Here is a 25,185-nt window from a genome sequence, read left to right on the forward strand (position 1 = left end):
ACAGTCAAGGAAATTGTGAAAAGCAAAAACAAAATGGGAAAATGTACACTACCAGATACAAAGACCTATTATAAAGCTACAGAAATCAAGACAGAGTGGGTTTAGCATAAGATAAGGAACAATGGAACAGAATATAGCATCCCCAAACATACCCACACATGTACAGTCACGTGATTTACAGCAATGGTGCCGTTGATGTGCAATAGGAAAGTAATCATATAAATGGTTATGGGTCAATTGAAAGCCCATATGGAAAACAATGTATCTTGACCCTTACCTCACACCGGTACCAGTCCGTGGCCTGTTAGGAACCGGGCGGCACAGCAGGAGGTGAGCAGCAGGCGAGCAAGCGGAGCTTCATCTGTATTTACAGCCACTCGCCATCGCTCACATTACCGCCTGAGCTCCGCCTCCTGTCAGATCAGCGACGGCATTAGATTCTCAGGAACGCGAACCCTGCTGTGAACTGCGCATGCGAGGGATCTTGGTTGCGCGCTCCTTATGAGAATCTAACGCCTGATGATCTGAGGTGGAGCTGAGGCGGTGATGCTAGCGCTGGGGAGCGGCTGCAAATACAGATCATCATTAGCTGAGAGGTTTGACCGCACAGAGACCATAACAAATCAATTGTTTGCAGACTCATATCAAAACCCTATCAGTGAGTGGCTAGTGAAAACAAGCTCAGGGCTCCCACTGATTCTGCATTATGGTGAGTTGTATAATTATTTCATTATATATTACAAGGTAATAATAATAGAAATAAAGTACACAATAAATGTAATGCGCTTGAATCATCCCAAAACCATCCCCCTCCCCGGTCCGTGGAAAAATTGTCTCCCACGAAACCAGTCCCTGGTGCCAAAAAGGTTGGGGACCGCTGGTTTAGAGGCAGACAGAGAACAGGAGAAGAGGAGTCCAGACAAATGGAACAGTATGTGCAAAGCCCCTGAAGCAAGAGAGAGTATAATCAGTATCAGGAATTGAAAGAAAGAGCATGGAAAACAGGAGGTAAGCAAGGGTCTTATAGAACATGAAGAGGAATTTGGTCTTAATACTAACATAGCTGATACTTTAAGCAGGAGGTGACATATTAGTATTTCATTAGAAAAGTAAACCTCTGACTGCATGATAGATTGGAGGGCAGTTTAAATTTCAGAAGACCAGTGGGAGGTAACTGCAATAGTCCTGGCCAGAGAGAATGGGCTGGGTGGTGGGAGTGAAGATGGAGGGAGTGGAGAGATTCTAGAAGGATGTGGAAGGTACAATTGACAGAACTTGGTGATGGTTTCACTGTAGGGGAGAGAGGGAAAGGGGAGCCAAGGAGGACTCTGGGATTTTGTTGCCCTGGGTGGATGGCAGTACTTTTTCCGAGGCAGGGGGTCCCAGGTTGGGGTACAGAGTGGACGAAATAAATCAGCTGGTTTGGGTGGGTTCAATTAGAGACATCGCTGAGACGGTAAGTGGAGAGGTCAGCTAGGCAGAAGGATGTGATGTAGGTCTGCAGTTCAGAAGAGAGGGCTGAGCCACATCATTAATTACCCTTCAAACATAAGTGTTGGATTTGTCCATATTTGTTTTTTTTTAAGTTTGAGAAATTATTACTTGGTTTGCATTTCCTTTTTTCTCTCTCCCCTTTTCTTTGGAGGACTTGTTTGAATTTTTCTTTCCACCCCTCTCTTATTGTTTGTGTGCTTCTTTTGACTGAGAGGCTTCCTAAATTCATCACTTCCACCCACGCGTGGGTGAGGGATGCACCCCTCACCTCTGCCACCCCTCACCTCTGCTGACTGCCTCGCTGGGTCACTGTGGGGCGTGATCAGCAGAAAAACAGATGGCAAAGGAACTGCAGATGCAAGTCATTTGGAAATGATTTGAATGTTGGAAACAGTTTGCTGTTTGGGGTGAGGATCATTTTCCGGTGCAAAGGGCCTGAGCTGTTGCTGAGGGGCCTTTCGAAAGGCGTGCTTAGCGCATCTTAATCTGCAGGCGTGGGCTCAAGTCCGTAACCTCCTGCGGAGGAGCACGTTGTTTGATAGATCCTGGCTCCCAGCAGGTAGTCACAGAAAGCTGGTGGACAGGTGAGAGAAGGGAGAAAGTTCAGCAGAGGGTTGGCTTCCAAGCACATATAAAAGCACCTAAAAATAATTTTTGAACGAGTCAGGCAATTCAGAATGAATAGAGCCAGCAGCTCTTTCTAAACAAACTTACTAGACAGTATTGATTTGGACTAGAAACTGAGAACCTTCTTGGGATCTGTCTGGATCCTGAGTCCAAGGAGATTTCACAGTAGGAAAACAAGGATTCCAAATGCTTCAGCTGGTGGAATGTTCTAAAAGATTAGTACATTGGTGCTTAGTTCCAATATTTAAGAAATTTGAAAGGAAGACGCTCAGGAAGACTTGTCTATGTTGCTTAACAATTAATGTTATAAAAAACTGAGGCAGGGGCTTCCCTGGTGGCGCAGTGGTTGAGAGTCCGCCTGCCAATGCGGGGGACGTGGGTTCGTGCCCCGGTCCGGGAGGATCCCGCATGCCGCGGAGCGGCTGGGCCCGTGAGCCATGGCCGCTGAGCCTGCGCGTCCGGAGCCTGTGCTCCGCAACGAGAGAGGCCACAAAGAAAACTGAGGCAGAGCTGAAAAATGTGTTTTCCGCAGGAAAGTCATTTTTTTTTTGCTTATCAAATTGACCTCCACTCTGGGAAGTCAAATTTTGGCTCTTTTCCCCTCAGTAATTTCTGTGCAGTAGGATGTGATGAAAGGGGTCTGGCCTGGGGCCCAGATATCACTGGATTATTGCTGGATGTGGAGTGGGGTGGGAGAGTTGTCTGCACGGCTGTGACAGCCCAGGAGAAACCTCGTGTGTCTCAGAGACTCAGGCTGCTGTTTCTGTGGTTGGTGGGATCTAGTTTGTTATGTTCCCAAACAGTTTTCCAAATGAAATTTCTAGGCCAACTTGCCGCTTTTACTGAGATTTCTTTCCCACGTGGAACTCTACTACTGTGTGTGACGTAAATGTTCAGCATAAACAAATACGTAAGTTATTTGTGTACGTTTATGTGCGTGACCAACATTTAGTTCTTACTGGGGGCCAGGTATTGTCCTAAGTGTTTACAGGGTATGAAACCATTTAATGCTTACATTAATATTTTAAGCTTGGTGCTCTTATAATTCCCACTTCGTGGATGAATAAACTGTAGCCTAGGTGGGTCTGTTACCTGGCCAAGGCCACAGGAGGGTGAGCAGTGGGGGCCAGGGTGTGACCCAGTGCTGTCCACCTCTGGGACCTGCTTTCTCTATTGCTGCACCTCTGCGTGGAAGAGGGAAACATTTTGAAGTGTGTAGTCCCAATGGTGTTTTGTCTTTTCTTAGGAGTGACTGGGTAACCTCCTATAAGGTCATGGTGAGCAATGACAGCCACGCGTGGGTCACTGTTAAGAATGGATCTGGAGACATGGTGAGTCTCTTTTCCCTCCGACCACGCCCTGGGTGTCTGGCTGTGCAGGGCCTGGCAGAGGCAGTGGACACCCGACCAGTGTTTGCGCCTGGATGTTGCCTGGTTCTGTGTCAACCCAGACCAGCCATCCAGTCTGAAGGATAATGACCCCCTTTCCGTACCCGGAAGCTCGGAACCAAGTGGCCCACATTTAGGGCTCCAATTCAGAGCTGCTGGGATCGGTCTCTTCCACAAGTCACAACTCAGCCCTGGAAGGTCAGCGGCCCATGGGGAATATTGGGACCTGCACAGCTAGTCATTTATAGTAGTGCCTGAACTTTCTTTAACGACCCTGGTCTTTCAGCTCCACGCTTCCCTCCGGGCTAGCCAGTTCCGAGCCTATCACCCTCTTCCTCGGGTTCTCAAGTGCAAGTTCCAAACATGGTATCCAGTGCCTTCCAAGATCTGACTGCAGCCTCCATTTCAACCTTCTTTATCGTACTTACCGTGCCCCGCCCACCCCCCCAACCCTGCACACACTCCTCTGTGTTCCAGTAACAGGGAGATGGTTGCTCTTCTCCTGAATCCCATCTCTGGGCTTCTCCAGCCATTGCTTCCTTTGCTTTACAATCCCTCCCAGCCCCACACATCTAAAGACTTTTCCTTCAAGGCCAGTTCAAATGGCATCTCATCCCTGAAGCTTTCTGGTCCTTTCCTTCTTCTGACATCCCAGAGCTTTGTGGATGTCTCTTTGCCATGGCACTAATAGATTTCACCTACGACATCTAAATATAACACCCCTCCTCCTCCCTGCCCCCCCCCACTAGACTGGGGCTTCCTGAGGGCAGGGTCCAGGCCTGATCCATTTCTCCTTCCCCCTCAATGCCCAGCTCACGTTAGGTGTTGCTCGAGATCTCGTGGAATGAGTGAATTACTGACTCTTTCATGCCCCGATAATCAAGCTCTAAAAGATTCTCTTTTCTCCCCCTTGTGCATAAGTAGATATTTGAAGGAAACAGTGAAAAGGAGATTCCTGTCCTCAACGAGCTGCCTGTCCCCATGGTGGCGCGCTACATCCGCATAAACCCACGGTCCTGGTTCGATAATGGGAGCATCTGCATGAGGATGGAGATCCTCGGCTGCCCGTTGCCAGGTGAGTCTGCCCGTGCTTCCCGCAGGGCAGGAGTGTTGACGGAGCACAGGTGCTTAGCCAGCAAGGTGAATAAAAATAAGCCACACAGTCTTTTTCTCATGTAAAAAAATACCACATCTGTTGCAGAATATTTAGAAAACATAGGTAAACAAAAAGACAATAAACACAAATCTCCCATAACCCCACTCAGAAACACCATGAACATTTGGTGTATTAAAGTAACACGTCAGCTGTGGTTTTGCCTACTGGGATTTTAAGATGATATACGTTGCAAGGTTGAAAATTCACTCAAAGCTACTACTAAGAAGCAGGCAAAAAAAAAAAATTAGATAACATTGTTTTTGGTAACACGTTTAATTGCCCTTGACTGCTCCTGCTACACTGGGTAGAGGAGGTGGTAGGAGTTAATTTTGAACTTGACCATGTCCATAGTCTCTCCGTAAAAATGACTTCGCTTGGATGCCTGTGTCTTTGGGAAAATGCTTACTCCTTTCGGCTGTGTTCCCCTTGCCCTGTCTTCACATCGTGGTATCCGGGTGCGACCGCAGAGTGGCAGGAAGATGGGGGCTTGAGTTCACACATGGACCCTTGCTGGTGTCTGCTCTGGACAGGCCGATCTTGTTTGGCTTTGGTGCTCTGTCAGCCTTTCAGAACTTTTGAGTTCGTGTGCATATGTGGCAGCCCCTTCATCCTGTCCAGACATCTCCAGGGAAGGAAGCTGGCCTCCAGAACATTCCTAAAGCCCTTCACTAGGGCCTCTAGGAATTTCCACTTTCCTGTCCACCCACAGTCAGGCCGTAGGGAACGAGGAGCACAGCTTCGGGTTCTCTCTCCTATACTTTCTCCCCCAGGAAAGCCTCAGCTTTCTTGTCTAGTGAGAGTCAGGCCTTGCTACCTCTGGATTCCCCCTGCCAGGGGAAGGGCACCCCCAGCTCTGATGTCTCAGGTTCCGCTATGTCCGTCACGCTATTTCTATAGCCATCCCACCCCCCACACCGTGAACTTACAGTTACTGAGTTTTCGAAGCATATTTCCTGTCGTTTATTGCTTTGCCCTCAATCCCGTAATATCCATGATCTTGCTTTGCCAAGTATGAATTTGTAGAACATACGCTCTGTATTGGTGAGAAAGATGGGTCTACCTACCTACCTACTTACCCTCACACCAGACGGATTCTTTGTTATATATTTGTGCTTACTAGACGGCAAACTTTTTTCATGTCATTTAAACTATTAGAGACCATCTGTCTTGTGGATGCTTTTATCCTAGTCTGCGGACAATATCTCATGTTTTCAAACTGCCTCTTATAGTTAGAAGTTCAGTTGTGTCCAGTGTTTTGATTCTCTACCGAATCCCACAGTGCGTATCTTTGTTTCTGTGTCATTGTGCGCGTCCAGAATTATAGTGTAAATATGGGATTATTGCTCAAATTAGGTTACGGTGGCTGGGATTGCTGGTGGAAAGGAAGTATGTGTTTCCAAGGACGATCCAGATTTGGGATCCGGGCCTCCTTTTGTGGCTGGCTCAGCCTGGGGTGACAGTCGCCTGCTGCCGCCCAGGGCCTGCTGGGCGTTCCTGAGTTCACTGCATCCGCAGGCACAGATGTAGGGGGGGTCTGTGAGGCCTTCTTTGTGGCAGGTCACTCAGCACAGCCTTGGTCTGCTTGCTTTGAAAAGCAGGGTCACGGTTTCTCTCTGAGGGCGGGAATTCATCTGTTGTTGGTAAAGGGCAAAGGGCAGCCTGTGAGAGTCTCATGAAATAAATATTTTCCTGTTAAGTTATTCTTGGTGGGTGTATGTTTGAAGATAGGTCCTGGGGGCAATTTAAACACAAAGACAGAATTACAGTGTGAAATCTGGATGGGTTTCAAGTATGGACTTGGAATGGTTCTATTTTCCAACCCTGAATATTTAGGGCCATTTTTCTTCTAGAAGTTACTTAGCAGTCTGCCCAGAGGGGAGCTGGCCTTTGTGCATGCCGCCTGGCGGTGGTCACATCTGAGGGCCTGAGGTGGCACAGGGGCCCCATGTCCACGTGGGTAATTGAACCCTGCTCAGTTGCCTTGTTGTCGACACAATTCCTTTGTGCAAGTTAACGAGGCCAAAGGCAGGGGTGACCCAAGCAACTCAGCCACTCAAACCCAAGGTGACTTTGTGCTCTACATGCAAACGCCCAGAGTCTATTCTTCCTGGAACTCTTGTTTATGAAAAATTCATTTACCTTTGCTTCTGCTTCTTCTCTGTTCTGTCTTCCCTGTCTTCCTGTGGACTCTCAGGTGAGAGCAGAGGAAGGGGAAGATTCTTTTTAAGTCTTCATGAATGATGTGTCCAGAAATTTTTGAACTAGAAAATGAATTACGCTATACCATGGTCTATTAATAGGACTTTTAAAGCTCGAATAGAAAAGGGGGAGTGTTGTTTAATGGTTATAGTTTCAGTTCTGTAAGATGAGAATGTTTTAGAGATCTGTTTCTGCAACAGTGTGGATATATGTAACACTACTCAACAGTACTCTTGAAAATGGTTAAAATGGTAAATTTTATGTTATGTGTGTTTTACCATGATTTAAAAAAATTTTTTAATTCCAACAAATCTTTTAAATGTTGTTCATTTTTTTAAAAAGTGAAAGGAAGTCCTCTTCCCCAAATTTGAATGGACTTGTCCATTTTGGACTAAGGATCTATGCATATCAGAAACTCTGGGGAGAGCTTCGTAAGATAAATTTTTAATAATGAAGAATGCAGGTGAAGACACACGCCAGCTGAACTGCAGATCACAGCCTTGGTGGTTTTCAGGTATTTTGCTGTTGCAAACAGCACTGCAATGTGCTCTGCCTCGTTCAAAAAAGAGCTCCATTGTTCTGCACACGATTTCCCCACAGGGTGACAGGACTGTGCCCAGGGTCCTGGGAAATAACTCTGCAGGGCAGCGGGTGGCAATGCTTGAGCCCCTGGTGCCGGTCTGCAGCTTCTATTATGAATGTGAGACTCTGACCTCTTTGGGGCAAGTCTTCACTCCTCCCACCTCGTCTTCCTGGCCACCAGGTCTGAGCAACTGTCCTCTCTCTGCACAGTACCAAGCGGTCCAGGGTCTTGAATTTGACCCAGAGGAGCTTGTGGTGAGCTGTACAAAGATCTGTGGAAAGGAGCTTGTGTCCCTCAAGCATGGAGGAGCTGCTAAAGGGCATTGCCCCTGAATCATTCCTTTGGGCAGGCCAGGACCCGTTGAGATGCTGTGTCTCCTTTCTCTGCATACACATACCCTCCATTCATAAGCCACTGAGAAGATGTTTTAGTTGTAAGACCACCACCAATCTCGCTGAACTGTAATAATGTTTCAGCCTGCCCCACCCCCTCTCAACAATTTGTATAAATTGGGGGAAGGATGGGTTCTATTGGATCAGCATAACTGCAAGGACCTTTTAAATCTATTTGCTTTACTACCTTCCACTTTTCTTCACCAAGTCAGACCACACTCCCCCCAAAATTCATGTCCACGTGGAACCTCAGAATGTAACCTTTTTTTGGAAAGAGGCACTTTGCAGATGTGAGTAGTTAACGATGACATCATCCTGGGTTAGGGTGGGCCTTAAATCCAACGACTGGTGTCCTTAAGAAGAGAAAACAGAGCCACACAGGGAGAAGGCATGTGATGACTGAGCCAGAGACTGGAATCATGAGGCCACAAGCCAAGGATTGCTGTCAACCGCCAGAAACTGGGAAGATACAAGGAAGGATCTTCTCTGAGAGCCTTGAAAGTGCACGGCCCTGCTGACAGCTTCATTTCAGACTTCTGTCCTTCAGAAATGTGAGAGAAGAAATTTCAAGCTACCTAGTTTATGACACTTTGTTATGGCAACCCTAGGAAACCAGTACACTAACAGATCCAAAGATGGCATAATGTTCCATAATTATCCTCAATCCTGAGGATGTGCTTTTCATTTACCACTCGCTCCACCCTACCCTCCATTCTCTGTTCCACCATAGTGATAAGGTAATAGCATCATGGCATAAAGTGGGCCTCTTCTCAGAGGTCACCTGGGCCCTAGAAAGTGCTGTCTTTTTGTAACTAGCCCTTTCTAAATAACTTGATTGGAGTATCCATCCATCCGTTCATTCCTCACTCATTCATTCATCATCAAACACTTCAGGAGCACCCGTTCAGAGTCAGGGCCCAAGGATTCTGAGATAAGATGCCACGGTTGCTGCTCCCAGAGCTCTCGCTGTCCAGTGGGGGAGGCGTGGTGGCGTCTTTTCCCCAGTGGATCCCTCTCAGTTCAGGGGGCTCCAGGCTTGCTGGCTGCAGCCTGTCCCCCCATCGCAGAAGGCATCTTGCCCTTCTGAGTTTAAATAAACATGTGATTTCTCTTCTTGTCCAACTGCCTGATGTTGATTATCTTAGGAAACTGTATAAACAGCAACACTCTTGAAAATTGTCTTTCCTGACAGTTTCTCCTGTCAGTCAGGCCGCAGATTGGCCCAGGGACTTCCTGGAGAAGGTGCGCCGGCCAAGAAATCAGAGCGTTTCCTGGACTCACGCGAGCAGCGTGGTGGAGATGCTATGCGGTGGGGTTATATGAGGTGGGGCGGCAAGGAAATAAGCGTGAATGATGTGCTGCTCCCTCTTCGGAGCCACACGGAGCTGTGGGTTTGATGCTTGCACTGACAGTAATGACCTAAGATCATAATGGGCTCTGCCTGGGGGTCCACGTCTCCCCCTTGCCCCTTTTGGAGTGACCTTGTCATAAGAACAGTCAGATGGCGCTGGACAAGTGCGGCTTCTTCTCATTAGGGAGCCAGCTCTTTGCAGAAGGGGTTTGGTGCTGTTTGCATATGGTACCAGGTCATCTGTGCTCAGGGCTCCGTGCTGGGGGTGTCGGGGCTTCGGGAGGTCACAAGGCCACAGTGATGGGCATTTCCTTGGGTGAGGGGCTGGCCTCGTGGCAGGGAAAGAAAGATCTGTGGTGGCTGCGTTTCTGGTATCCTCCTTAGTCCTCAGAGAGCACTTGGAGGCCAGCAATATTTTTTTTAAATGAGGTGAAATTCACATAACATACAATTAAGCTTTTCTAAAGCATACAGTTCAGTGATAGTATATTCACAGGGTTGTATGATCACTGGCTCTTTCTAGTTTCAGAACTTTGTCATGGACCCCAAACCAGCCTGGACCCACTGAGTAATCACTTCTGGATCCCCCTCCACGGGGTAACCTCTAATCTGCAATGTCTCTATGGATAAAGCGTGTCATGAGACTAGCGATGGTAGATTGCAGTGAGCCCCCTTTCCAGGAAAGACAGCCTTTCCTCTCCCAGCTGAGCACCCACAAAGCAAGGTCCCAACCCCCAGAGCAGCAGACAGCTGGGCAGAACGGTCCAAGAATGGTGGTGTCCCCTTGGATGTCCAGGAATGGGGTTTGGTCTGCATAGTGTAGTGAGCTGGTCCCGGATTTGGGATGAGAATAGCGAGTGTCCACATCAGTGAGGAGCTGGGAACGTTCGGGGTGTGGGCTCGTTTCCAGGGCTGCCGTAACTAAGTACCAAAATCCAGGTGGCTTAGGATAACAGAAAGTTATCGTCTCACAGTCCTAGAGGTAGAAGTTTGAGATCAAGGTGTAGCAGCGCTGGTTCCTTCTGACGCCATGAGGGAGAGTCTGTTCCTTGCCTCTCCCCCGGCTGCTGGTGGTTTGCTGTCTAACTTTTGACATTCCTCAGCTTGTTAGACGCATCACCCCCATCTCTGCCTTCACTGTCACATGGTGTCCCCTGCGTGCTTCTCTCCATGTTCACATTTCCCCTTTGGATAGACACAGTCATAATGGAATAGGGCCCCCCCTAAGGACCTCATGTACACTTCATTAGCTCTGTAAAAACCCTCTCTCCAAATAAGGTCACGTCCTAAGGTCCTGGGGATTAGGACTGCAGCATATCTTTTTGGAGGGGGGCCATCATTCAACCCAAAAGAGGCTTAATGAGTAGCCCCGTTGGGATGGAACAGGACTTTGGGTCACCGAATAAGAGACGTAATGTTGGGAGGGCAGTTTAGACTCCATGTGCCCCTTCTGCAGTTTGTCTATTCCCATTACTAAGGTGTTCCAGAAGGAATCAGCTGGTTTTCAGTACATCTGATATATGAAACCAGCCACATGAAAGGAAGCAGGAGACTGATTCTCCAGAGCTCCATCTGCAAGGATAAAAGCCTTGCAGACTAAATCCGGACTTCTGTTTCAAATGTCGGAAGTCCTACTCAAGTTACCTTGGGAGGGGTCGGGGGAGAAGGAAAATTTTCGCTCACAGGAATGAAAATTCCCGGGGTAGATCTGACTCTGGCTTCAGGTAGGAATAGGTCTGCAATCTCAGGGCCTTCTTGTGCAGTCAGGGCTCCTCTCCCACCACCGTGCAGGCAGGAAGCTTGGCCACTAACACCCCAAACTCATCCACCATGTGAGTGACGCCAGCAGGAGACCCTCGTGGGGAGGAGCTCTGGGAGGAGTCGTCTTATCAGCCCAGCTTGGATCCTGGGACCATCTCTGAGCCAGTGGCTGTGACCAGAGGACGTGTGTTTTCATTGGCTGAACCTGGATCACACGCCCATACCTGTGAGTGCTGGGCAAGGCTATTCCATTGGAAGCATCTAGAATAGATTCCCCACAGGAGACTGGGATTCTTTTGTCCACAGAAGAGAGAAGGGGACAGTGGGTTTGGCTGACTAGCGGGGTGGGTTTGTAGACTATGGGCCCCAGGGAGGCGGGGGGGCGGGGCTTGCTTCTCACTCCTTACCTACAGTGTTGGGGCCCTGATAGGTTCTCAATAAAACTTTATCCAATCAGAATAAGTGGACAAGTTTAGAAGTATTTCTTCGAAAGGTGGAAGACTGAAGGTTGTGAAAATGTTCACCTGTGGTTCTGAGTCAGTTCTGGAACTTGTATGCATATCCTCAAATTGATTAGTCTCAAGGAAGGAAGGATGTTGCCAAACATGGAGATCTGTCTACGTTGAGTTCTGAGTTTTTCTTCAGTCCTTTTTAAGAACCTTGAAGACATAACTTGCGTTTGAAGACAAAAGGGGCTTTTCAGGAAGAGTCTTATGAAAGAGGCCCCTGGGGCTTGGGGGCGGGGTGTGGAATAGCTCTAAGGAATCAGCAGTGTAAAGTAATTCAGTGTAAAGTAATGTGAAAATGTGCTTTACCTTGGCTTTGAAACATACAGGTTTGGAAATCAAAGGGCAGGAGGCTTGCTGGAAGGTACGGTCAGCCTGCACTCCCCAAAGGAGAGAACTTGGAACATAACTGGGGGCCTTTGCTGAACCTGAACTACTTTTGCTTTCTTTCTGGAACAGAATGCCAGTTTGCATTATTTCTTTTTCAATGGTGATTATTTGTTGCTAATAGTGTTACTGGAAAACCTTCTGTGAATATTAAACACCAAGTCGTTTTTGGTGCGTGGGTCTATATGTGATTTTCAACGTGCCGCCTGTGGCCGCAGTTCTCAAGGGTGAAGCCAGTCTTTAAGGGGCCCTCGGCAGGTAGGTTCCAGGTGGCAGTCACGCCAGGTGGCTGTGGATTGCAGACAGGCAGCCAGCTCGCGTGATCGCAGATGTGTGTGATGTGCACCGCGGACCTCAACCCTGCTGGCAGTGCGCTCAGTACTTTAACACGGTGCTTCTCACACTTCTGGATTTTTTAAAATGTGGATTCGGATTCAGTAGGCGTAGGCTGCGTCTTACAAGCAACCAGTGTTGCTGGTCTGTGGCCTTGCTTGGTGGCACGAGTTAGGACTCCCTGCTCCTAATACCACTGGGAGCTGGTGTTCGTCCTCCCATCACCCGCCACCACCATCACCTCCAGAATTATCCCTTGAGCCACTTGGATCAGACAGCTGCTATGGTTCCAGCTTTGCTCACGTGGTTCCGGAGTTAGTAGGTTAACTTGTCTAAAGTACCACGTGCTCTCTGCCTTGGGGAGGGGTCTGAGCGGACCGGGATTTCTGGCTGCACGGAGCTGGGGCTGGAGATGGCAAGCCTGGCTGAGGCTCTGGAAGCCTCCGACTCTGTCAGGTCAGGAGAGGGCCCACTGAACGGTCCCTGCCCCCTCATCCCCCTTCCAGCTCTTCCTGTTCCCTTGCCCCTCCTTCCTTCTCAGTGCTCTTTGTCTTTGTAGTTGTATAAACGACATCGGCTTATAGGAATTACAGAAAAAAGTCCATTTATCTGGAAGAGAATTAAGTCAAGAGCAGACATCTCCTCCCCAGTCCTCAGGGGTCACCACTGCTAATGCGTCCTGACTATGCCTGTTAGGGTGCTTCGGCCCCAACAACAGAAACCCCAGCTCCCACTGGCTTAGCAGTTCAGGGAATTCTTTATGTCAGGTGATTGGAAGTCCCAAGGGAGGTTGATGGGGATCTAGGGTTGGTTCACTCAGAGGTTCTCTCTGGCCTCTACTCTGGAGAGATTCTCGCTCACTCCTCTGTGCCATTAAAGTCCTTCCCTTCAGTCTGGACCAATAAGAGTGACCAGGAGTGCTATGTTCTGATTGGCTTAGACCAGTCATGTAGGACCCCTGGAGCTTAAGGCATGAGGTCAGTTTCCTAGAAGTGGAGAAGAGGGGATTCCCAGACAACACAGGGCTTCTGTTAGGAAGGATGAAAGTGGACTGCATGCTGGGCAAGCAAGTGACAGAGTCCACCGCACTTCTGAAAATTTCCATGCAATTGTGATATTCATTCATTCACTTATTCCTTCCTTCATTTAGTGTGACTGTTTGCCAGGCCCGAATACTAACAATAAACCAGTGAGGGAGGTACCAGTGTTCCCCTGTTTATGGGTGAAGACACTAAGGAAAAACTCCAGTGACTTATCCAAGGTCACACAGCACACAAGTAGAAGAGATTGGAACCCAGGCATTCTGGCTCCAGGCCCATGCTCTCCCCACTGGGTAGTTCTGACTCTTAAGATGCTTCTTGAAAGTTGGCTCTCTCACCTCTGTGCGAAAGTTAGAAGCTAGAGGTTGAGCTGTGTTCCCACACAAATCAGGCACCTAACACAGCCACCACAAGTAATAGAATAATGTGGATGAATTCAAAACCATATTTCTGTCCCTAGATCCAAATAACTATTATCACCGACGGAATGAAATGACCACCACCGATGACCTGGATTTTAAGCACCACAGCTATAAGGAAATGCGTCAGGTAAGATCCAGGTTTGTCAAAGAGAAATCTCTCCTGTGCCCAGAAGCACGTAGATGTTTGTTTTTGTGCTTTTATGGTTTGTTGAAGGCACAGGAAATGCTTGTAGTTTCGAGGCTGAGAATGCCTTGGGGTTCAGGTGACCAGAGGAAACCTCCCTCGCCAGCAAGTGATTGAAGCAGAATTCGAAGCCAAGCTTTCTGATTTAATACTATACTTCTTCCACCTACGCTGTTGGTGGAAATGTAAATTGGTGACAGCCACTATAGAAAACAGTATGGAGGTTCCTTAAAAAAATAAAAATAGAGCTACCATATGATCCAGCGATCCCATTCCTGGGTATATATCCAGAAAAAAATGAAGACTCTAGTTGGAAAAGATTCATGCGCCCAAATATTCGTAGCCAAGACACGGAAACAACCTAAGTGCCCATCAACAGACGATTGGCTTAAGAAGATGTGGTGTATGTATATATAATGGAATATTAGCCATAAAAAAGAATGAAATACTGCCATTTGCAGCCACATGGGTGGATCAAGAGAATATTATACTTACTGAAGTAAGTCAGGGAAAGACAAATATTATATGTCATCACTTATGTGTGGAATCTAAAAAATAATACAAATGAATCTATATACAAAACGGAAACAGACTCACAGACATAGAAAACCAACTTATGGTTACCAAAGGGGAAAGGGAGAGGGGGAGGGATAAATTAGGAGTATGGGATTAACAGATACAAACTACTATATGTAAAATAGATCAGCAACAAGGATTTACTGGATGGCACAGGGAATTATAGTCAATATTTTGTAGTAGCCTATAATGGAAAATAATGTTCTCTCTCTCTCTATAAAACTGAATCACTTTGCTGTACTCCTGAAACTAACACAATATTGTAAATCAACTATACTTCAATTTAAAAAAATACATCGCTGTGTGTTTGCGTGGTATCACTGATTTAAGGACAATAGTCATGTGCAGAGTCGAAGAAGGAAAAGAATCCGGAATAACACTGGTGATAGTAATAGCAGGACGCTCTCACATACGACCTACATCAATTTCCCGACATTAGGAACTTACCTATGTTAACATGGTCAGTCTCTCTGACCACCCTAGGAGCGCAGGACTGTTGTTGGCCTTGTCTTACTGATGGCGAAACTGAGCCACGAGGGACTATGTAACACTCCCCTTGTTATTCTGATTCTCTGATTCTCGGTATTGGAATCACTGGGGGAAATTTGGAAAAATACCTATACTTGAAACTGCCTCTGGCCAATTAAAGCAGAATCCTGAGGAAAAGGGACTGGGGAATCTAAATTATTTAAAGCTCTCCTTGTGATTCTAATATATAGGCAGGTTTCAGAACAGCTGGTTGATACCTTATGGCTCTCAGTGCTATAGACTGTTAGGAGGAAAAGACGTCCCAGATGAGATTGGCCCCAGATTTAATGACAGAAACCAAGTAATCCTGAGCTATTGACAACATCTGTCTAGTGGGTGCAGAAGGGAGAAGGGACCAAGAGTTTTTTAGGACAGGCTAAAAAAGCAGCCCTGTGCTGAGTGCTTTGCCTGTGTAATCCTGTGCAGCGTTCCCCCCAAGCCTTGTGCTAGAAAGCGCGGGCAAGTGTTGGCAAATGAGAAACCCTTAGACATGTAAGAATCTGTCGGAAGAGAAGGAACAGAGAAATGTACTCACAGATATGTTTAATGAACAAGCATTCACCAGAGGCCAAAATAACATGGCTCAAAGCGAGGGCTCATAGGTGCTGAGGGAGTGGTACCAGCCACGCGGTACAAGGGCACGAGACTTTCCTGAGGTCGGAGCAATGAGGCTTTGCCACGAGGGCTCTCTGCTTCACCCCAGGGAGTCAACAAACCCGGTTAGTCTGCATGTCATTTAATTTAAGATACACACAGCTGCTTCCAGGCACCTGTCGGCACAGACTTAGAGGTGGGATGTGCTAAAGAAATTGCCTCGTGGTCTGTGTTTGGACTTGAGGTCTGTGAGTCATCCCTGCTGCTCTCCACTTCCGGGTGTGTATGCGACTGCTCACCGTTCCATTTTATGAAGCACTCGTGTCTTAACACAGCTTTGCTCAGTGGGCATCTCGGGACATCTTTTTGCCCAGAAATTAGGCAAATATCAACTTAGTTGGTGCAGTTAATGTCAAAAGCAATCTATCTAAATGCATTTAAAATGAGCTCACTGCACAGAGAGTGTGGTATCTTTAACTAGTTGTCCTGCATGGAGAATGGAGGTCCTTCTCATATGAGGAGAGCTAATGGATGTGCTTCATTGCCCTGCGGGACTCTGGTCCCCATCACTTGGTAGACGTTAGAGCTAAAAGGAGCCCGAGAAAGCCATGCAGCCCCTGCAGGGGACGCTGGGGGACCCACTCCGATCTCTCAGGACCCCGCAGCACTCACCTGGAAACTGTCGGAGGTTGGGGGCATCTATCAATCGTGAAGAGTGTTCACGCCAGAAGTGATTTGCCATTTGGACTCCTGGCTCCTGGGGATGGGAAGGAAGCCAGCACTTTTAGCAAGTCCCTGTATGGAGTCTGCTAGATTGCTGTAGAAATCTTTCTACTTCAGGGGAAAAAAAAAAATGTTAGTTTATCGAGTATTACGAGAGACATTTACAAACAACACAGAAATGAGAAGCAGACGTGAGAGCAGGAAAAGAAAGCAGAAGAGCCGTTGCTTGGAGGGAAGTCATGAGAATGTGTGCGACCAGCGCGTGTGAGAATTATTTCTGGAGCACTGATTTATAAGCTGCCGTTCTCCCCGCTGGGGGAGCCCCGGGGGCTCGGGAAGGGGATGGGGGAAGCGGGGGAGGCAGGAGGCCGTTGCGCAAATGCTGATATTATGATACAGATTGAGTTAATTGTTCTGAGCACTGAAGGCCTCCCCAGCACGAGGCACCATTCATAATTGCTCAGTCATCTCTGTGTCTGCATGCACGTTACCTTTCTCCATCATTTGGGACCGCGAGGGCAGAGACTCTGTCATTTTATCTTAAATCCATAAAGTGTACTGGATAACTGTACTTTTGAGGTTGTTGCAGGGGAGATATGTGGGGGACAGGGCCGGTGGTTGGGAAGGGATGGGGTTGCAGATGAGGTCTGCCGTCATCCAGGGCCTGTGGCAGGAAGAGACAGAAGGAAGGGTGGTCCGAGCAGTGAGTACAAGGAGGACAGGACTGTGGAGGCAGGAGGGGACGGCCTGTTTTCTGGGACAGTTGGCAGTGCCAGGAGACGCCTTAGTCTTGAGTCAGAGAATCAGGAGGTCTTTTCCAGGAGCAGAGCTGTGTTTGGGGAGATCCTTCCGGCAGTTGTATGGACAGTAGACTGGTGAGCTCTGTCCCAGGAGAGGGACCTGCCGGGTCTGAAGAAGGATGGGGGGAGGGGTTTCTGAGAGGGACTGACCAGTCCTAGGATTCCCCAATAAGTTGGAGAGAGATAGGGTTCTGGTGTGCTTCCCAGGGCCTGGGATACCGTCCACAGCGGGAGAAAAAGAAGTGGTTTGGGGGAGAGGTTAAAGAGATTGGACTTTGGTTGGGGACCTGCTGTTGTCAGGTGCCCAATGCTCAGGAAATTCTGGTTGGTTGGCTGAGAAGGAGCGTGTGGCATGAGGCGTAGAAAGGAGTCCAGGAGAGACGTGGGTTGGAAGGCAGCCGGCTAGCGGTTTTGATTTCCCGGGCAGCTGAGGATGGTCGTGGGCAGCAGGCAGTGGGGTCGCTGAGCTCCTGACCCTGGGGGTGGACAATGGTGGCAGGAAGCCCGGGCAGGACAGCAGGCTTGCGGATCCAGACAAGCCCAGCTCCGCCCACCACGGGATGCCTCCTACCCTGGCTCTCTTCCTTCCCCCTCCCTCTGGAATTCGTTTTCACTTGATCAGATGCAGTGTCTGTTTCTCAGACAAATGAGTAAAGATGATAGAAGAGGACTTTTTCTCTTCTCCCTTCTTTCTTTTTTTTTTTTTTAACATTTTAATTCATTGGATAAACAATATTGTAACCATATCAAATGCAAACTAAAAGTCTCAAGGTTAATCCTCCATGAACCCAATACCCTAAAGAATCAGTGGTTTTCATTTTCCCCCATTTCTATCCAGGGTTTGCATTTCTGTGTTCACAGAATTCATACGATTTTGATCAGAGGATGGTTACAACTTTGCCCAGATTTTCTCACTTAATATGGGATCATTAGCCATGTCTCATTGCCGTCTTCATAATTGTCCTTGGATGCTGCGGAATGTTCCAGTGAGTGGATGCGTCAGTTTTCTCAGCTACCTTTCTGCCCTGGAGCCTTTGGATAGCTCCCCACTTGCAGTGACTTGTGTGAGAGGATGAAACCTGCTCCGGCAAGTGTCACCGTGCACATAATTTACCTCTGATGTACCGCTCTGATCCTCTGATGTATTGCTCGAAACTGAATTACTAGGAAAGGGGGCTCTTTCTTCTGTCTCCTTCAGGAGAGGAGGGAAGCAACCGAGCCAGGAATTCAGTAGATCCCAGGATGTGATTTATTCCCACCTCCGAGATGAGGAGACAAGAGTCTTCAGGACGCTGAGAATCTTACAAAACCCACTACTCTCGAGGGCAGTGTTTCTCAGCCATGTTTCCTTACTGGCCCTTTCTAGACACTTTTCTTAATTACCCATTACATTAAAAACGAAGGAATAAAATTTTGTTAGGTAGGGTTGCACGTTGGAGGGCCACAATGCATGTAATACTTGAGATTTTGAGCCCCTGGAAAACCAATTTTCACCTCCTTTGGGTGATGTCATCCTTGTTGGGGATGAATATGCTTCCTCAGCAAGGCAGTGAAGAAAATTCTGTCCCTTTCTCTTACTTTAGACATCAAGACTCAAACGTTTACCATTAAGACTCAAGCTCCAAAAAATCTTCTGACTCTTTTTGGGAATAAGCAAGGTGGCTCACCAGCTGGGTTTTTGAGGCTGCCCATGGCCCCTGGAGAAATCCTTCCCAGCATTGCAGAGGGCCACGGTGCGGAGGGAACTGTCAAGAACCTTCCTAAAGGGAGTCTTCAAATGCCCGTGTTCTCGTTCCTGTGCGTGGAAAAGATACTTGTGATACCACAACACCAAGAAGGAAAATGTGACTGGTGTAAAAATACTGCCGTGGTGGGTAGAGGATAAAGAGGTGACTCCAATGAGTTATGGCTAAGAATCACCCCATCCTGAGAGGCTGTGCCCCTGGCTAAGTGTGCATCCAGGGAAGATGCTGTTTGTCCTTTTCCAACGTCAAGGTCATGATCCCAGCACAGGGGGCACATTCCTCTGGCAGCTCATCCAAAGGGGAAGGAGGGTAGGCATCAAATGGCAACCCAGCACAGGGGGCACATTCCTCTGGCAGCTCATCCAAAGGGGAAGGAGGGTAGGCGTTAAATGGCAGCCGGACTCTGTACCGAATGCTCGCGTTGATCACCTAGCTCAGGATGAGCCGAGTGGCTCTGTGTCTGCAGAGCCGGTCCTTGATCTGAACGCGGGACAGTGGGTCACCTGCTGATCAGGATTTGCTGAGGGCCACGCTGCTAGTGGAGCATGTGTGGTCAGCAGGGACTGGTATGAGAGGCCCAGATCAGATGGTGCTTGTGCTGTGGCCGTCTACTGGAACAATCCCATGTACAACAGACAAAAGGGGTGGCACTGCTTGTTTCGATCGCTCTGCTGCACCTTCGTGGACAGATAAGAACTCAAGAGTCCGAAGCCCCGGCTCCACCTGGTACCAGCTGGGTGACCCTGGGCAAATCCCTCAATGTCCTTCTGAGCCTCCGTCTCCACAGCTGTAGAATGGGGACAGGCCTCCTTGCTTATCTACTTCACTGGGGGTCCTCACGATGAGATTCAGTAGGGAAATAGAACTTACTATGACCACGATGGTGAACGTTGCTAGTGACATTATCACCATGTCTCTTGTTAAAACTTGGCCTACTCCTGTGTGTCTCCACGTCAGCCCCTCGGTATGTCTCCCTCGTGGTGAGAGGTGTGAAGCTACGTTAACCTTGCTGGCATGTGGTTTCTCCAGTGATGGTGGGTTTCTGCCTCTTCCCTCTTTGAACAAGAGTCCTTTCTAGTCAGCTTTCTCTTTCTCTCGCCTAGGTATTATAACACAAAGTGAGTTATCATAAAGCAAAGCATGTTTCCCCCTCCCAGGAGTGGTGAGAGAATAGACCCTGAATGCCTGAGCAGGGCTGTGGCTGTAACACCTCGTAGGTGTGTCGTAAAAGCAAAGCACCAGCAGCAACAGCTCCATTCCTTTAGAGATGCGCACCGAGGCCCGGGGATCGCCCTCCACCCAGCAGTGCAGAATGCTCTGTTACAAAAGGCAAACCAAGTGCAATGTCACTCCACTCCATCAGAAATTCTACGATACCGATTTACCAGCTCCATAGTTTTGGGTTTTTTTGTTTGTTTGTTTTGGTTTTTTGCGGTACGCGGGCCTCTCACTGCTGTGGCCTCTCCCATTGTGGAGCACAGGCTCCGCACGCACAGGCTCCGTGGGCGCCCGCCCACACCCCTGGCTGGGATGTCCTCCCTCGCTGCTTCCACAGCACGCAAGCTTCCCTCCTGGTCTCTAACACCCTGTCAGAAGTTATCTCATGAACACACCTGACTCCACCATGGGGAAGCGTGGCTAGTCTGGTGCCTGGCAGAGACAGCCTTTGCATCACAGCTTCTTTCACTTGGGGATGGCTAAACAGTTTCCCCCAGAAAGTCAAGGCCACTTACCCAGCTCACTCACAGGTACCCGTTCAGCGATGAACTCTGGCGGGGGTGTCTCTGTCCTTTGCCCCAGGGCTCCTGTGATGAGCAGACCCTCTTCCCTTCCTTTGGCAGCTGTCTGACAAGCTCGACTGCCCAAGCAAAATTCAGGAAACCACCCGTATATATTTCACTTTCTCGTAGAAGCCTGCGTCCCTCACGCTTTCACTGCACGGCTCCCGTCACCCTGGCCTCCACGCACCCCCTACTTGGCACCAATGAAGTGGCGATGGCACTCCATCTGTTACCTCACTTTGAGTTCCAGGAGGGCGAAGCCGTGTGTGTTCCTTCAGCCTGACATCATAGATTGCTCATTACAGTGTAAGAGAAAAATGATGTTCAGTAATAAATATTTATTTAGGCAAGGGTATAGAGAGAAAAGGCTCAGTCTGTCTAATGAGGGCACAATAAGAAAACAGGAAACCAAGGTGAAAAGGTAATACCTCGTCACCCAGGGAGGTGACACTCCAGCTCAGGGAGGTGAGAAACACAGGCACGAGGTGCTGGAAGACCGGGCAGAGGGGCCACGAGGAGAACACTCCAGGCAGGGGGATAGCACTGGTGTGCAGGAGGGTGGGCGTGTGCAGGGGGCCGTGGGAGAGGGCTGTCTTCTAGAGAGGTCTGCCCTCCGTGCAGCGTGGCCATCCTTGTGTAGGGCCGTAAACCCATCTTGTTTCTCAGTTGATGAAGGTCGTGAACGAAATGTGCTCCAACATCACCAGGATTTACAACATTGGCAAGAGCCACCAGGGCCTGAAGCTGTACGCCGTGGAGATCTCCGACCACCCTGGGGAGCACGAAGTCGGTGAGGCTGCCCCTCTGTAGTGCTTCCGGCCCTTCGAGTCTGCTGCTTTCTTAAAGAGCGAGGCGATGGTCACGAAACAGGGCGGGAGCTGCCCACGCACTCACTCTTACATAGATTCTGCAGATCTTGGTTCTGTGAACCCCTCATTTTATGATGTGGGCTGTCAAATTGCTTAAGAAATACCCTCCTTTTCTCCAAATGGACCGTATTTAATTCTGTTCCCCATCTCTGAGACCGGTCACGCTAACCAAAGAGGAAAATAGCTGGAGATGGTTAGGACAGGGTTTTTTTCCCGGAGAAAATTCTGGACTCCCCGGTCATTAAGGGCTCTAGTTAGAGATGGTTCCCTTAATTTTCTTTTAAATTTCCATCCTATTTTCAAGCATTTCCTGTTTTCAGCCATTTCTCATTCAATCACTCCCAAAACTATGTTCTCCTACAAGTCAGTGGGCAGAGGAGAGGCAGTGGGGTCAGAGATTTTTCTTTCTGGTAAAATTGTGAGCCCTTTAGAAATCCACTGCAAGTTAAATGCAGAGATTTGTCTGATTCTCTCGACTTCAATGTTCATCGGTATTCCAGGAGTTTCTCTCAGGAGTGCCTTTCAAAGGGTAAGGGCTTTATCTGTGGGTGAAATCACATTTCCGCAAAAGCAGTAGCTTGGCCAACAAAAGAGGCAGGAGTGCTGTCAGCTCGCGCCCGCACTGACAAACCCGACGTTGAAAAAGCTGAGCTTTGAAGAGAACAAGCTCAAAGACAGGCCCCCTTTACAAAACGGTGTCACTGCTGACTTGCCCTGACACTACTTTCTGCTTGCGTTTATTCATCTCTGTATCTTTATAAAATTGAATACAAAGTTCTTTTAAGAAAAATAATTGCCTCCCCGAAGAGAAAAATAATTGCTCTGGCTTGTGTCTAATTTGTAACTTTTAAACTCTAAACACTGTGTTATTGTATTTGTTCTTGCCAAATAAGGCTAAACATTCCTACCCCGTGGCTGGTATCATTTGAGACTTTTCTACTCATTTTCTTATATATCTGACTATCTGGGAATTAATAAAAATTGTACTGGTATAATTGTGGTTGATTTGAAAGAACAGAGAGGGCTAAAATTGTAAGTTTCTATCATTCAGAGATTTCTTTCCTAATACAATGTGACGAGGACTGTTTTGCTGGGAGCATCCGATATGATCCTCTGTTTTTTCCCATCTTTGAGTAAAGGTGAGCCCGAGTTCCACTACATCGCGGGGGCCCATGGCAACGAGGTGCTGGGCCGGGAGCTGATGCTTCTGCTGATGCAGTTTCTGTGCCAGGAGTACTTGGCCCGGAACTCGCGCATCGTCCGCCTGGTGGAGGAGACCAGGATCCACATCATCCCCTCCCTCAACCCCGACGGCTATGAGAAGGCCTACGAGGGGGTAATGGACCGTTCCTCTCGCCCAGCACAGCAGCTCTCCCCCCTCTCCCCCCCGCACAATGTGCTGAGCCATGATTGATCTGAACCGCACGTTACCAGCTTTCTTCTTAAGTGTCTTTCCGCTGAGACAAGGAAACCCGCAAGGCTTATGGAAGATGCACGGCAGTAATTGAGAATTATGGGGAGACACTAACAGACTGAAGAAAATGAGCATGAATGATAATATTGTTATATATACGGTGGGAACAATAGGATAGAATAATAATAACACCTAGCATTGATTGAGCACTTAAGGCACGTTCCGACCTTGATTATTACCTACAATCCTCTCATCAGTTCTCTGAGGACAGTTATTTTTATTATTCTGATATATTGTTTATATGTCATGTTCCAATTATGATATAGAATTTATATAGGTTAGAGTTATATAGAGAGTTATGTATAGATTACAGTTAGTATAATGTTGTATTGTGTACTCATAATTATATTCACAGTATCTGGGAATAAAATGGAAAACTATACTTAAAACAATGGTACCTATCAAATGCAAGTTTTACAGTGCAGAGTTTTGGTTGTATTTATTGGTGCAAATGGTTGGTTAGGGATTTGCAGTGCGAAATAGTGAGCCAGAATTGCAGGGAGAAAGCATTAATATGGTGGCGTTTGATTTTTGCACTGACACAGTCTTAGATTCATTACCACTTGGAGTTTCATTCAACCTGTGTAGAAGAGGTGAAGGAAGAGGAGGCAGGGGAGACCTCATACTTTTCTGAGCACTGCCATATGGCAGGAATGGTTCTATGCATTCCCTCTCTGGAGTTGCTTGGCTATATTATCCATCACCCACCAAATATTAACAGATTATTAACCAAATGTTCTCCTTTGGATGTCATCTTTGGGTCAGAGGGTGCATAGAGGCCCCAAATGGAGATGGAGACGGAGGTGCCTCATGTATGTGAGAGACAGAATGATCCAGAAGCCTGTGGGTTCCTCATATTCTGAATTTTCTCCCAGGGCTCGGAGCTGGGAGGCTGGTCCCTGGGACGCTGGACCCATGACGGAATAGACATCAACAACAACTTTCCTGACTTAAACACACTGCTCTGGGGGGCAGAGGACCGACAGAACATCCCACGGAAAGTTCCCAATCACTATATTGCAATCCCTGAGTGGTTTCTGTCTGAAAATGCCACGGTGAGTAAAAAGACCCCATAATCTCTAGAGCAGCGGAGGCCAAAGTTAAACCCACCGGTATTTGCAGAGGATATAACGTTTAAGAACAAGACAAAATCATTTTTTCCTTTCATGTTTTCTCCAAAAGTAGGGAAGTGTGCTAGATAATAACTACCTTTTAAATTGAAATTTGAGGAGATTCTTCCTAGAAGAGGAATCATTTAATTAGATTTCTTTGCGGTGCTTCCCGAAAAAACTTTGCCTCAATTGTGCGTGTTTGTTACGGTCATTATAACCCTCATCTTTGGCAGTGCAGTGAAATTGCAGTGAAATTTGTCCTTAAGACCTCACTGATTACTTGAGATATCTTACTTTTATTTTCACAAGTCCCCATGGATTTATTACATGTGGTGCTTCTTTGGAAAGAAAAATGCAATTGGGTGAGAAATGTCTCCCCCAAATTTCTTAGGTCTAGTTTTGCAAAAAAGTATCTCGTGGAAGAAATAATTTTCGCCGAATTTCCCATGCCTTCTATTGCCTCCTCTGCCCACTGTAAATGCACTTTACCCTTAGTCTTTTGTCCTATATGTCCTTCAAAAGGTCTGCCTTGATTACTATATGAGTGCTAGGTTTGGGTACACCAACAGAAAAAAACCAAAGTCACAGCAGCTTAACGAGGTAAAAGGTTTTTTTTTTCTTTTTTCACATAAGAGAACCCCGGAGGCAGATGGTTCAGGGCCAGCCAAATAGAAGCCCATGAGCATCAGGAACCCACAAGTCATCTTTCTGCCTCCAGATGTTAGCATGTGGACTTTGATTTTTCAAGGTCATAATTCAAGATGGCAGTTCCATCTGGGGCTCCAGCTATCATGTCTTTGAAGGAAAAGGAGAGAAAAGGTTAAAAAAAAGTCTTCCTCTCCGATAAGTCAGTTCACTTTCTAGGCATTCCTAGAATTCCTGCATAATACTTTTGTTTAAATCTTGCCAGAGTTTAGTCAAAACTCGGCATCCACCCCCCAAAGGGAAGGCTGGGAAATGCTATATTTTAGGCAAGCACATTGCAAGATCAAAAAAAGCTCCAGCTCACAGCACATGTGGGTACCACTTACTGGAGGAGGGCCAGCGTGGTTGCCTCATTTAGTGATGCCCAGGATCGTGTTCTCCAGGACCTCAAGAAGCAACCAGTCACATGATGGAGACAGACAGTGGCAATACCATGCCGTTTAGTTAGGATGCCC

At 47.7% G+C, this 25,185-nt stretch overlaps 1 protein-coding gene across 2 annotated transcripts in view; it reads left to right on the forward strand.

Moving 5' to 3' along the window:
- CPXM2 (carboxypeptidase X, M14 family member 2) overlaps positions 1–25,185 on the forward strand; it is a 121,546-nt gene that overhangs the window by 80,837 nt on the left and 15,524 nt on the right. The window contains exons 5-10 of one of the 2 annotated variants that reach the window (XM_079900035.1): positions 3,368–3,452; positions 4,434–4,584; positions 13,678–13,766; positions 21,237–21,360; positions 22,579–22,775; positions 23,789–23,968. In XM_079900035.1, coding sequence (XP_079756161.1) covers positions 3,368–3,452; positions 4,434–4,584; positions 13,678–13,766; positions 21,237–21,360; positions 22,579–22,775; positions 23,789–23,968 — 826 coding nt within the window. The remainder of the gene's footprint in view (positions 1–3,367; positions 3,453–4,433; positions 4,585–13,677; positions 13,767–21,236; positions 21,361–22,578; positions 22,776–23,788; positions 23,969–25,185) is intronic. The other variant, XM_079900036.1, reaches the window with a different exon arrangement.

The sequence above is a fragment of the Stenella coeruleoalba genome (assembly GCF_951394435.1).
Source record: "Stenella coeruleoalba genome assembly, chromosome: 16".
In the NCBI taxonomy this organism is placed as follows: Eukaryota; Metazoa; Chordata; class Mammalia; order Artiodactyla; family Delphinidae; genus Stenella; species Stenella coeruleoalba.